The following is a 13,168-nucleotide window of genomic DNA, read 5'->3' as shown; positions in this document are numbered from 1 at the left end:
AAACAAGGAAAATCTTGTTTATTAAATAATTAACACAACAGCAAGCTTAACAACAGTGCACAAGAGACATTTTGTTGCATATTTCCTCACTTCAACTGTCCTAGAAATGACATATTTTTATGTCATACAGTAACTACTGTCAAATATCAAATAACAGATATGCTGTCATATCTGGTAGTATAGATTTCCAAAGTTCATCATATTAATCATTTAAGGATCTATAAGCTATCTTTAGGTTTTGCCCCAGGACAAGGGCCATGCCTCTGGTCACCAGCCTTAACAGGTTGAGATATCGGTCATTCTTCTTTGCAAAAACACAGACAAACTAGTGCATGTTTAATCTTTTCTTTATTTCAAAACTTCCCAAAAAAATCACTCATACGTTCAGAAAAAACAGTGCTCCTGGCCATACTTCCTGCTTTCTATAGTTTTTTGGGAGTGACAGACACATCTAACAGAATTAGGAGAATTGTAGTCACCCACCTATTCTGGTTAGTGACATGTTAACAACTATTTACACAACCAGTAGGCACGGACCAACATTAGCATTCATTTGAAGCTATTGGTCACCTGGTGAATATTCATCCAATATCCTCTTAGTTTAGCTGCTAAATGCTCCACTATATTTCCCAGGCAGTTGGTAACTTTGTCTGTCTACTGTTTGGTGCTGGGCAGATAGCAAACACTGGGTTTATCAGAGCTTTTCGTCAGCTGTCTGCTGCATCTGAAAACAACGCTGATGAGAGCAATGAGAGTGACCCAAAACAGGAAAGTTGTGGGCTGTATAACCAAAAAATGAGCTGAACCATGCTAAAATGCTCTCTAGAGTTGAGGGGATCTATGGAGTCAGGTGATCATTTTCTATAGGTTTGTTCTGGTATTATCAATACCTAACCTAAGAATTAATTAATTGATCAGAACTGTAGAAATCTCTATGGCCTCATACCTCAGTCAAACCAAAGTATTTGCTGCTTAGGTGATTTCAGCAAGAGTAACTGAGTTTAGAGACCACATAATTTTTTTCTGCATAACATAGGTTTAAACCCCTCTTAAACCCTAAACCCCAGCTATGTAAGCTTATGAGTGAATAACAGCCCCTTTTCATGTTTTCTGAAATGGTTTCCATCTTGTTCATTTGGTTTAGTGAGATGTTGTGTTTTGCACTTCAGGGCTACCATAAACGCAAGTAGATTAATACAAATAATTTTGAATAGGGATGTCTTGTGCATATGAGCATTTTCAAACTGACCGTGAAAAGTACTGTCTGGTGATGTTGTTAATATTACTTTTTTTTTTTTTTTTTTTTTTTAAAGTAAACCTTAATTAAGAATATACAGATAAACTGGGTCAATACCAGACATTAAAACAAGCAAGAGAGAGACAGAGAAGAAATCATGATGGTACTTACAGAAAATTATTTGCATAGAGTATTTTCGCCTTGCAATTCTGACCATGGTTTTGGGTATTCATAGGCTACTAAATGTGTAATTGAACACATTGGAGTTCAGTTTTTGCAAATATCAAAATCAGTCTTTGAAATCGCCCTTCCCTTTACCAAACATGTATCTTTAATATCAACAGATTACTTTTTTAAATAAAGTTCATCATATAAGTCTAAATATTTTATTTTAGGTTATATTGAGTCCCAACATAGATGAATTAATTAACTATACTCAAACAAAACGTATTTTCATTGGGTTACATAAGGCGTTATCTGAAGAGAAACTTTGCCATCATGACCTTAACACAACATTTAAAGTCAAACAAACGTCACACATGTCCGTCCTCTTGTGCCATCGATCCCTGATTGGATTCGCGAAGGTGACGTCACTGTAGGAGCGCTCGCTCCAAATACAGTCGAGTGTGTGATCTACACTGTTTTCCCTATGTTTTTCCTGAGAGAAAATAAGATATTGACTGTTATGTGACTCGAAATAAACAAACAAGTGCATAATTTTCGCTACAATGCCTCGGTAAGTACTCGAGTCTATTAAATCAGCAGCACGGGATATATATGCAGAGTGCTCGTTGAATTTGCTGTAACTTATGATTTTGTATTGTTTGGGCTTGTATTAAAGTACAATATCATGAGAGGAATGCATGCATTTCACACTGGCAATTTATGACCAGTTTGTTACAGGTTTATGACAAGTTTGCATGCCTGTTTTGTGTGTCATGACTTTTGCACAATAAGAATATAGTGCACCACATCCCCCCATTTTAGTATATTGAATAGACCAGATATACCCAAGTGGTATGGTATTTCTGGTCCTATCAGCGAGGATTTTCCCAACGAGGCTGACCTGATCCAGACCAGAGAACTGTGTGAAAGTCTCAAGTCAAATGGTGTGTTTGAGGACATATTGGAGCTTCAGCACAGGTATGATGCATTTTCACTGTTTTGTTATTTTCCTATTGTAAATAATACAGTTTGTAGAAGTAGAACTGGAAAAAAAACACCTATGTATGCTGTGTTTCAGAGCAATGACAATATTTGAAAATGCTCTTTGTGCTTTATTTGCAGAGAGAAGGTCTTGAAAAGGCTGGAGTCACTCTATAAGGAGTGGCTCACAGAAATGTGTGAAGAAATGGTAAGAAATTGTTGGTTAAATCATTTTTAAATCTGTATTGATATCTATATCATTTCAAAAGTAACTATATATATGGAATTGATAACTTGTTGTTGCATGGATACTATTACATCTATGTTTTTTAATTCATTTTAGGACTTACCTGAATCGGTAACAGAGGAAGTTGGAGGCAAGATCTTTCCATTTGGCTCCTATCATCTGGGCGTACACACCAGAGGTAATACAATAATAAAGCATTTTCTTTCCTTAACTGTTAGAGCATGCTAGGACCACTAATGTGGTTCACGATATATGACAAAATTTTGTTCATTCACAATATGTACGTCAATTTCTGGTTGATTCTGATGTGACACGTCTTATTCAAGGGACATGCAGCATAGTTTTTTCAGTTGTGGGCCGCCTCCTCTGAAAGAACATGGAGAAGATAATGGTCTAGAGCATAGTTACACATTTAAACATGGACTTTTTTTCTTATAAGAATCTCTGCTGTTTCAACAGGTGCTGATATTGATGCCCTCTGTGTCGGACCTGGATTTGTTGAAAGAAAAGACTTCTTCACCTCTTTATTTGAGAAGCTGAAAGCACAAGAGGAGGTTAAAGACATACGGGTTAGTCATATAAGTGATTCATTGCGTGCAGGTCAAAAGAGGTATCTCTCCCTATTGCAAGTGACTAACAGTATTGTTCTCACTGTTCTCAGGCCATTGAAGAGGCATTCGTCCCAGTCATCAAACTGTCTTATGATGGAATTGAGGTAGTTCAGCCAGAGAAATAAATAAAAACTCTACAGTGTGCCTCAAGGAAAACATTTTTTGCATGTGTCTTAATCATTTTTTTGTGTTTCTATTACTTTTTAGATTGACTTGGTCTTTGCTCAGGTGGCATTGAAAAGGATTCCTGAAAACCTGGACCTCTGCAATAACAAGCTGGTGAAGGGCAGAGACAAACACTGTGTGAGGAGTCTCAATGGTAAGAAACAACTGCTTAGAAATATCCTGTATCCTATTAGTGCCTGACAGCTGTAGTAGTCAGATATGTTTTTGTGCATGTATGACAGCGTTAATCTTTTATTTAATTCTGATTTTTGTAGGCTACAGAGTTACAGAGGAGATCCTCAGCCTTGTGCCTAATGTCTTCAACTTCAGACTCACTTTGAGAGCCATTAAGCTGTGGGCCAAACGTGAGTTGAACACACTTGTTTAGTGTTTGAGACTGCAAATAGGTAGACAGGTTATTTTGAACTTGTCCCCTTACACAATGAATAACGTCTCCTTCCACTCAAAAATGTGTTTGACACTAGAAAGCTGTTTTCAAATTAATCTGCCAAAGGAGGAAAGTTCCTCTGTGCTCACTGAGTTTAAGGGGTTGGCCTATTAGCATGGTTTGTGACATCACAACCAGTTTAGAGGCTAATCGTGGTCCAGTAGGCAACTTAAACAAGTGTGATGTGGATCCTTGAAGCCTCCAGCGCACAAACACTGAGAAAGGACTTTTCAGTGAAGGAGGAAACATATTTGCATATTCATCAACTCTGGATTTTTCAATGAGGGAGAAGGAACAGATGGAATTTTAGGGCTTTTAATTAGATAGGTTTTATTAGGTTTTTTTGAGAAAAAAACAAATTACACATATTATTATTCCAGCAGCTTGGTTTTGGACACAGCCTTTGTTCTTATTTCTTTACCGTGGCTCATGTTGCCTTGAATATTTTGTTTGGTTCGTCTAAATTTGCTTCTAGGCAGCAACAGGCCAGTTGCTAAACAATTCACATGTTTACTGAACTGTACAGGTAGCGTTTGTCTCTTGACGGTGTCTATGTCTATGTAGAATCATCTCATACAATGTTAAGTCAAAATTTAACTTATCCAAGTAAAAAAAAAACAACTAAATTGACCACTCATGCAAAGAGCTAATGAGGTCTCTTGGAAGTCTTGTGGGTTTCTCAGTTGTATATTGCTGTTATGCTGCATTGTGAGACAAGCCAGTGGATTTGTGTTATTATCTGATATGCTTTACCACATGTTTGAATTAATTTCCTCCCTAATTTTACAACATTTTTCAAGCGAAGATTTAAACTGCACTTAAAGTAATGTGACATAAAAGTGGGTTATGGCAAATTAGAGCAGGAAAACATTGTTCACTGGAAGTCTTAATCTTTTTTCCATCCTCTTATTTTCCCTCCAGGCCGTAACATTTACTCCAACGTGCTTGGCTTTTTGGGTGGTGTATCATGGGCCATACTTGTAGCCAAAGTCTGTCAGCTCTATCCACACGCTACAGCGTCCACCCTGGTGTCCAAATTCTTCAAGATCTTCTCCAACTGGTGAGTTGTCCCAGAATTTCTCGTAATCTTTCAAAATGAAGAAAATGTAAGTGGACTAAAAGTCACTTGGCACTGAGATGCACCGTTGTCAGGGTTATCTTACTGGACCATGTGGGTCTAGTTAATGTCTTGTTTCCATTAAATACAGACTGCCCAGTAGAGCTTTTCTCTTGCTGTCTATGGACAGTCTACATATTAAATAATAAACAAAATGCACTTACTACAATAACCATTTTCTCTGTGTTGTTACTGTGGTAAACATAAACTGCTGTGTGATTGATTAGAAAAAAGCAGTTCATGTTGCTCGGAGTCTTTCTCAATCCTTGAAAGGCCCCTATTCTGCCAAAGAAATGATTGGCCATAGGGAGTTTTAAGCTATAGTTGCATTCTTAAAGACTTTCCTTAACAATCGGGTCAGGAGTTTTAAAAAGAAAAAGATTGAAATTGAAAAAGATTTGGTAGAAAAAAATCACAATTTGTGAGCACACCCTTTAATGTACTGTTTGTTTTTAGAGGATTTATACTGAAATGTCTTGTCTTTTTTGTGTCAGGGAGTGGCCAATCCCAGTTCTCTTGAAAGAGGTAAAGGACTGCCACTTCGACTTTCCTGTTTGGGACCCCAAGGTAAGGCCTCAATAGGATTATATGTTAGGATTTTAGGCTACAAACATAGAATCATACCAGTCAGTGAATTAATCAAATTTGCTCACATGCACAGATAAGCTGCTGTATCTTCTGCATTTCCAGGTTAATGTAAGTGACCGCTGCCACCTGATGCCAATCATCACCCCAGCATACCCACAGCAGAACTCCACATTCAACGTGAGTCCCTCCACCTTCGCCATCATGACAGAGGAGATGAAACAGGGTATGTAGTCACTCAGCTGATATCCACCAAATGCCTTGTAGCTCACTAGTTTGCTCTAATGCAAAATCATTTGGTCAGGAATAGGCATTCAAACTTCAGTTACTGTGCTGTAATTTTGAATTAGATTAGCACAATTTTAACCAAACCAAGTTAAACGTATACTCTCAAGGACACTTCAGGGATTCTGTGAAAAAATGTTGGATTTTGCTTAACTCTCAAATAAGCTTTCCCTTCCCTTCCTCCTTTCACAGGCCATGCCATCACTGAAGAAATACAGCAGAAAAAAGCACACTGGTCCAAGCTATTTGAAACTCCAAACTTTTTTGAGAAGTACCAGTATGTATTAATGAAAATGAAAATTGCCATACCTAGAATACACACACTTATGTACACACTGCATTGTAAAATATGAATGTTTTAACCCCTTGTTTACCGGTTTGATCTTTTGAACAGAATTGTAAAACTTTTTTTCTTCTGCCTTAGTACCATCTTTGATTCCCAAAAAAATCAGTAAACAGTGTGAACTTTAAAAAGTGTCTTAAGCCATTTTTAACAGCGTATCTGTGCCTTAAAAGAAGTCTGAGCTTTATGTTGGTTTTTAAATTTTCTTGATAAAGTCATGTACTTGTAAACTATCGTTGTTAAAATGCTCTGATTTATCTTGTACCTTATCTTGTATCCAGATTTGAACCAAATGATTTAGTTCTCAGATTATGCTACATATGTACTGTATTGTATGTATGTCTTATTCTTAATTACATGAAATCATTTGTTTACCATATCTGTATTTACACATAGTGCTTTGTTTTGAGGGAATATCTATTTAGTATGTTTATTATGTTTTTTTTTTAAGTAAGCTACTTAAGTCAGGCTCTTTTTACATTGGATTGTTTGATATTATTATATGGTCATTGTAAATTAACCATGTTCTATAACTAACTTGAATTGCTGAATGCCAAATGTTTAATGAATGTACAGACCAGTTTTGGTATTAACTTAAAATGTAGACTGAAGCCTTATTAAGTATTTAAGACGTGGGTTGTCAGTTTTTTACTGACCAAACTTCAATTTGTATTTGACTTTAATTGTTGAAGGCCAGTTTTTGAGTGGAAATGCAGACCAGGTTTTATTGTTTGAGTTTGTTCAAGTACTTGAGGAACTGGATCATTTGTCTGTTGCTATGTATACTGTTGGAGTTTTAAATATGTTTTTTGGCTCCTAATATGTGCTACCTGAGTTAAATTTCTTGTTCCTGAACTTTTATTGTGAGACCAGTCTTGAGTTTTTATTCATTTTGTTTTTTATATGGTCCTGTTTGAATAAATTCATCGTGTGTTCTGTCTCTCTTTTTTGCTTTGTTGAATCACCTATTTATTTTCTGGATGCCATAATTATTTAGCAAATAGAAGATTATCAGGTAGTGGAAGAGGTGCTCAAATGGTGTGAAGTTGTGTACACCTTCTGATGTTCACTTTTAAAATGATGTTGAGTTTTGACATTAAAAACTTAAATGCAGATTCATAATGGATGCAATACCTAGAATCCCCCGGTGTTCAGTAACGTTACTCATCGTGGTGTTGATCGACCTGCTTTAAATATTGATCAGAAATTAATTGACAACTATATTCAGTTGGATACAAGTGAAATGTATGATTAATGTAGTAAGATTTCAGCCTGTGTAGAAAGGTACAACACTGAGACGTCTGTTTCCATCACTCTGTCTCTCATGTTTCAAGGCATTACATTCTGTTGCAAGCAAGTGCAGCTACAGAGAAGCAGCATCTCGAATGGTGAGTACACAGAACAAAGAAAACGAGGCGCCAAGTTTAAGTAAAACTGGAACAAATGTAGACATTTCTGTAGATGATCTCATATCTTTGGGGTGAGAATGCTACTTATTCATGCCTGTGCTGCTCTTTGAGGGAGAAAACAGTTTTAATATTTTATTTCCAGCGACTATAGTGCTTTCCTCTCTCTGAAAATTATGTTTTGTTCACTCCCTCAGGGTTGGCCTAGTCGAGTCTAAAATCAGACTGCTGGTGGGAACTCTGGAGAGAAACACGCACATTTCTCTGGCCCATGTTAATCTACAGCCTTTCCCTGGATCCAGGAAGGCCAACAAGTAAGGACACATGGTTTTAAAGTTATATTTTAATTATGGCAGGGAGTTCTCTTGGGCATTAGCTCTTAAGTGAATAGTTTTCATTTTTTAATAGATTAACCTTTTATAGTAACTGGTTCCTGTTTTTTTTTAATCTTACGCTATATATCTACTCTCTTGGTAAAAAATGTATTAAATATTTGCTTCTCATATTGGAAGCTGAGTGGGTTTTGGTGTGTCAACTTATTGACCTGTATTTCTATCTGTTTCAGAGAGAGGATGAGCACAATGTGGCTGATTGGAGTCCTCTTTAATGAGGTGCCTAAAAACATGAAAATAGACCTAACCTCTGACCTCCTGTCTTTCAGTCATACTGGTATGTTTTTTTTTCTTTTAACTAAGTAGAAATGGAGCAATGCTGAGGGGAAAAGATTGTCAATCATCTTTTCATTGTGTTGCAGTTTATAGTCAGGCAGAACGCTGCAAGATGTATGAGGAGGGGATGACCATATCAGCCACATACGTGAACAGGGAAAGTCTTTGCTGGGTGATGCCTAACGGCGAGCGAAAAAAGGTTTTCACCCTAAAACCGACACACTCAGTGAGCAGCCAACCCTCGGCCACAGTGCCACCTAGTCATACACCTTCTGTCAGCGTGAGCCAGCAAGCCACAGAGAGAAAAGCCTGGCCTCAGCCGGAGATGTCAGCCAAGAACATTAATACTGATGAGGTGTGCCAAATCGTTCCATGCTATGTCGATAAGACAAGTTGATCGGCGTCTAATGTGAACATGTTGTTTTAACATGCTTAGTACCTGTGGTAAGATGCAGGTCAAAACTTACTGTACTAACCCAGCCCTAGCTGCGTATAAGTATTTCTCTCGTTCTGTACAGGAATCAGTGTCTGTGACGAGCAGCTCATCTTTTCAAGTGTCCATGCCCAGCAAACCTTCCTCACCCTCCACGGTCCCACAGGCCACCAAGAGACCTTGTTCTCCACATTCAGAAATTTCAGCTAAGAAGTTCAAAGCAGATAGGGAATCAACTCCAGAGACCACAAGCACCAGCACTGATGAGTCCACTACAGGTTCCCCGCGCATTGAGAGTCCATCTCCCACCTTGAGCCCACTAAGCGCCGAGAGACCTGGCACTTCTGAGCTTGAGACACCTGCCAAGAAGGTCAAATTTGATCTGGTATGCTAAACTATATTTGAAGGCTTTCTGTCAAGTTAATGACACACACTATTAACCTAGTCAGCTTTCAGTTTTAATTTTGCTATGAGAACCAAAACATGAAAAGGCCAGTGACCCATGTGCCCGTGTCTTGCGTTTGTCTGTCCTTTCCCTTTCAGAGTCCCCCCACTGTCGAACTGTCCGACTTACCTCCCGGCCCCACCAAGCCTGTTACTTTCGTGAAACGTGCCATCAAACTCCAGCTCATCAGGTACAGCACAGAATTAGGAATAAAAATCTCCCCTCAATTTCTCCTAACTCTTCACACCTCTTCTCTCTCCTACCTTGTCATGTCCTCCATATGACAGAGATCCTTACATACAGTATACATGTTCAGATTCATGAATGGCCTGCTGTAAGGCAGAGCTGGATGAATGTCATACTGTATCTCTTACCGTAATGACACAGCAGTCACCACAAGAGGGCAATGAAGCCTTTCTGCTGGCCTTTTCCTCAACTTACTGAGGCAATGGGTACACAGACACATTGTTCAGACAAGTCATTTGGTGACAGCAAAACCTGGCACGGATCAGAGTTAAGCGAGAATCTTTACCTTCAGTAATCCCTCAATGGCTGAGTCTTCAAGGAAAAAAGGATTTTGAATGCCAAATATTTAATTCCCTCACCTCATTGTGTTGATCTGGAGACTAGATAATGCTAGTGAGGTGCTGATTCATAATTTAGAAATGTATTTGTGAGGATGATCTATTGTTACATGCTTTAAAAAAATAATAGCTTTTGCAGGAGGAAAACAGATTTGTGTGTGTGTGTGTGTTGTTCGATGATTTTCCTGGAAATGCTGTATCCAGAAGATAATGTTTTGTCAGTTGACCTCTGTGAGCTTTTTGCAGAGTGATACTTTTAAGTAATCTGCTGTCTTTGATTAACTGTAATTAATGACCAGGGCGAAACAAACATCACTCATTATTGAATAGTAATTGTTTTTTAGGCCTTTTTGGTTGAAGAGGATAATAGCAAGTATACTTAAGATTTGAGTACCGCAAAAAAACACACTCAGTCTAACACCATTAATGACACAGGCTGTAGTGAAAACAGCAACATGGAATTTATGGATTAAAGTGTCTTTAGCCTAGTTTTGCATCAAACAGTCCTCCAAAACATGTAAATATGTAAATAAAATCTTAAGATGATTGTATGACAGAATGCTATCTTGCCTTATATGGTAGTTTCATATTTTCATGTGTTTTTGAATAGATTTCAACAAAAGGATTCACCAGTTAATTACTGTATATTAACTGGGCAACAGACTTCTTTAATGCACCTGAGCCATTGCAGTTTTCTCATCAAGAAGGAGACCATAATCCATGTGTCATAAATAGTCTGATAATGTGAAATGCTTATTTGAGTGCTGGTGGGAGAACAGGAATTAGATAGTTAGGTTGACCAGTTCATGACTTTTGAAATATACATCCATTGTACTGAAACCTGTACATCTGTCTTGTCTGTGTTGGATTTTGGAACATGCTATTAATTATATGATTTGTAAACATTCACGTAATATTTTTAAGGACTATTTGAGAGGTTGAGATTTGGTTTAGCGACATACTGCAAGCTTTCTTTATTGTTTTATTTATTTTCTTTATTGTGTTTTGTTGACACATAGTATCTATCATTAGTTGGGTGGATTTCTGCCAGACGAGACACTCAGATACCCAGCTTGGGGAGCAAACTCATAACATGGCCTAGTTAAAGGTTTTCCGTTGTTTACATCCCAATCCGGTCAAAAATTCCCAAGATGTAGCTTGTAAGAGCGTGTATGTTGTTGCTAAGGAACAGTTTTTCCTGTGCCCCCAGTAGGTGGTCTCTTTATGAATATCATTACATATCCCCATTCAGGGGAGGCAAGACATCTTTATCCCTTCCAGACCATGTTTATCAGCATTTTAGCTCTTAAATTTGGGAGGGATATTCATGCTCATAACTATGCTAACTCAGATTTTTACATCTTTATATATTTACTGATAAATGCAGTTGTGCTTCAGAGTAATTACTGATAAAAGTGAGAAGCTGTAAATTGGGAGGATGGGTAGGGTTGATTAAACTTTAAAATAGTTATTAAATAGGTTAAATGTCCATATCAAAAGCAAGCCTTTCCTCTTACACAGCAGTAATGGCGTACTTACATTTGTCTAATTAATCATGGACAACATTAGGACTTCATCCAGAGGTGTATCCACAGGAGCTCCAGTCTAGGGTATGGGGCTCCCCTATAGTTGTGGCCCCTCTTACTCCTGCCGCGTGCACTCTGTGTGGGGTGGAGGCTCAGGGCACGGCCCCCTGTCTTCCTGCTGGGCCCTCCATCTGTTGTGGAGGTGGTTAGGTCCCCGGATTGATGGCAAGACAATGAGTTTATGACATGTGTCGCCGTGAGTGACAGAGGATCTTGTCCCAACTGGGCCTCCTGACGACCACGAATCTCACATTTGTAGTCGGCACTATGCCAAGGCTAATGGGAGGAGTGATCCTCCTGCTGTGGAATGGGACTTGTAGTTTACAGCTGGCTGGTAATTCAGGACAAGGATCAAATCTCTCTGGCTTCTGTCTTAAGACTATTTGGTAGAGGACTGGCAGCAGCGCACGTTAGCCTTACAGTATGTGTCTTTGTTTGAAATAAGGATAATCTGTGGTAAAAGCATCTGCAGGCATCCATAGAGAGTAACCCTCAATACTAACTTCTGATTTATACATAAGTGTTGATAGTTGCTCTGCTGCCAGTGAGCCTATTACTCTGTCTCTTCTGAGAGACTTTATGAAGCCTTCTAAACTGGTCTCTGAAGTTCCCCAGTTGACCCAGCAGTACTCTTTTCACACACCTGTCAACACGCTGTTTCTTTCCACTTTGGTGGGTCCAAGTTAAAAAGAAATCTCTTCCTTCATCTCCCACTCCTCTCCTCCTTGCCCAAAACAGGATGATAAAAGCTAGAGTTTCACATCTGAGCAACTGCAACAATGCTACTGTACCTTCAAAGGGAAGATGCCACATTGTGAGATGACAGGGTATTGATATGAAAGTGTTGTCTCCTTCCCGGGTGAGATCAGAGGAGGCCGGTAGATGTGTACTGTTATGTTGCTCTGAGTGATCTGACCAGCGTGGTGGAGGAGAAGTGTCATGGCGGACAGACTTTCTGGGATGTCTGTCTGTGTCAGTTCTTTCTTAGAAGAATTCAGTATAATGCATTTGGCAAATGCTTCCAACTATCAGAATTTTTTTTTGTCTGCTCTTCACTTTGTTGATAATCAGATTTTGGTGCTATAATTTACCCGTAATTCCTGGAAATTGTAACATTTTTAAAGCAAATATGGAAAAGCTGATTTCAGGAAGGAAGGTTGTAATAAAATACCAAACAATGAAGATTTTGTATTATATTATTCTTTCGTTTTTAGTACATTTACATGCACTAACCTCAAAATTCCACAATGTATTCTCTCATTAATCCTTTATAATATATAACCAGCGTAGTAGTTGATCCCTCCCTACCTGCCATTTTTATGGTACCCATGGGTGTTTCATGAACTTGTAAGTCTTACAACCCTGTTTGTCCCTGTTTGTCTTGCAGGAGGTGTAATTGATTGAGTGCCACTGAAGATTATGTTGTCACTCTCTCGCTTCTGACCAAGAGGAAAAACATCCCCCTTCATTACTAGCTATTGTTGTCACTTCCTTTTTCTTTTTTTTCACTTGCTTATTGTCTGTTTATTGTGCATTGTATGAAAAACAAAACTGTAAAAGCTTAAAACCTTGTGTTGTGCATTGTCTATAAATAAAATTGTGATTGTTGTGGTTCCTAAAAAACTTGACCTGGGTAATGTCAGTGTAATTTGTTTCAATTTTTTAAAAGGACATTTCAATATTGCATGTGATATTCAATAAATAACGTCAGGGTACTTCATTACAGCAACAAAAAAAACATTAGTACAAAAAGAAAAGTTTGTGCTAAACCTGCATCTCCGACACCTGATCAAGGAAACATATTCTTTTTCTCGTGCTAACCTTGTTTTATGGAAGTGATTGGTACCTTGGTTGCAGTAGTG

The 13,168-nt window shown here is 38.2% G+C and overlaps 1 protein-coding gene across 2 annotated transcripts; it reads left to right on the top strand.

Moving 5' to 3' along the window:
• Nucleotides 1–96: 96 nt before the first annotated feature.
• LOC137168994 (poly(A) polymerase type 3-like) lies at nucleotides 97–12,934 on the top strand. 2 transcript variants are annotated; one of them, XM_067571917.1, is made up of 19 exons: nucleotides 97–1,973; nucleotides 2,279–2,380; nucleotides 2,525–2,591; nucleotides 2,727–2,808; nucleotides 3,090–3,199; nucleotides 3,292–3,345; nucleotides 3,449–3,560; nucleotides 3,682–3,771; nucleotides 4,776–4,914; nucleotides 5,466–5,538; nucleotides 5,662–5,782; nucleotides 6,034–6,118; nucleotides 7,519–7,572; nucleotides 7,788–7,904; nucleotides 8,156–8,259; nucleotides 8,345–8,613; nucleotides 8,777–9,076; nucleotides 9,235–9,326; nucleotides 12,694–12,934. In XM_067571917.1, the coding sequence occupies exons 1-19, from the start codon at nucleotides 1,966–1,968 to the stop codon at nucleotides 12,704–12,706; spliced, it is 1,992 nt and encodes a 663-aa protein (XP_067428018.1). In that variant the 5' UTR covers nucleotides 97–1,965; the 3' UTR covers nucleotides 12,707–12,934. The 2 variants fall into 2 exon arrangements, with proteins under 2 accessions (XP_067428018.1, XP_067428017.1); XM_067571916.1 differs by having other exon boundaries at nucleotides 2,225–2,380.
• Nucleotides 12,935–13,168: the final 234 nt, after the last annotated feature.

Source organism: Thunnus thynnus, chromosome 18 (assembly GCF_963924715.1).
Source record: "Thunnus thynnus chromosome 18, fThuThy2.1, whole genome shotgun sequence".
Classification (NCBI taxonomy): domain Eukaryota; kingdom Metazoa; phylum Chordata; class Actinopteri; order Scombriformes; family Scombridae; genus Thunnus; species Thunnus thynnus.
Note: the sequence above shows the minus strand (reverse complement) of the source record. Positions and strands in the feature narration are given on the sequence as shown.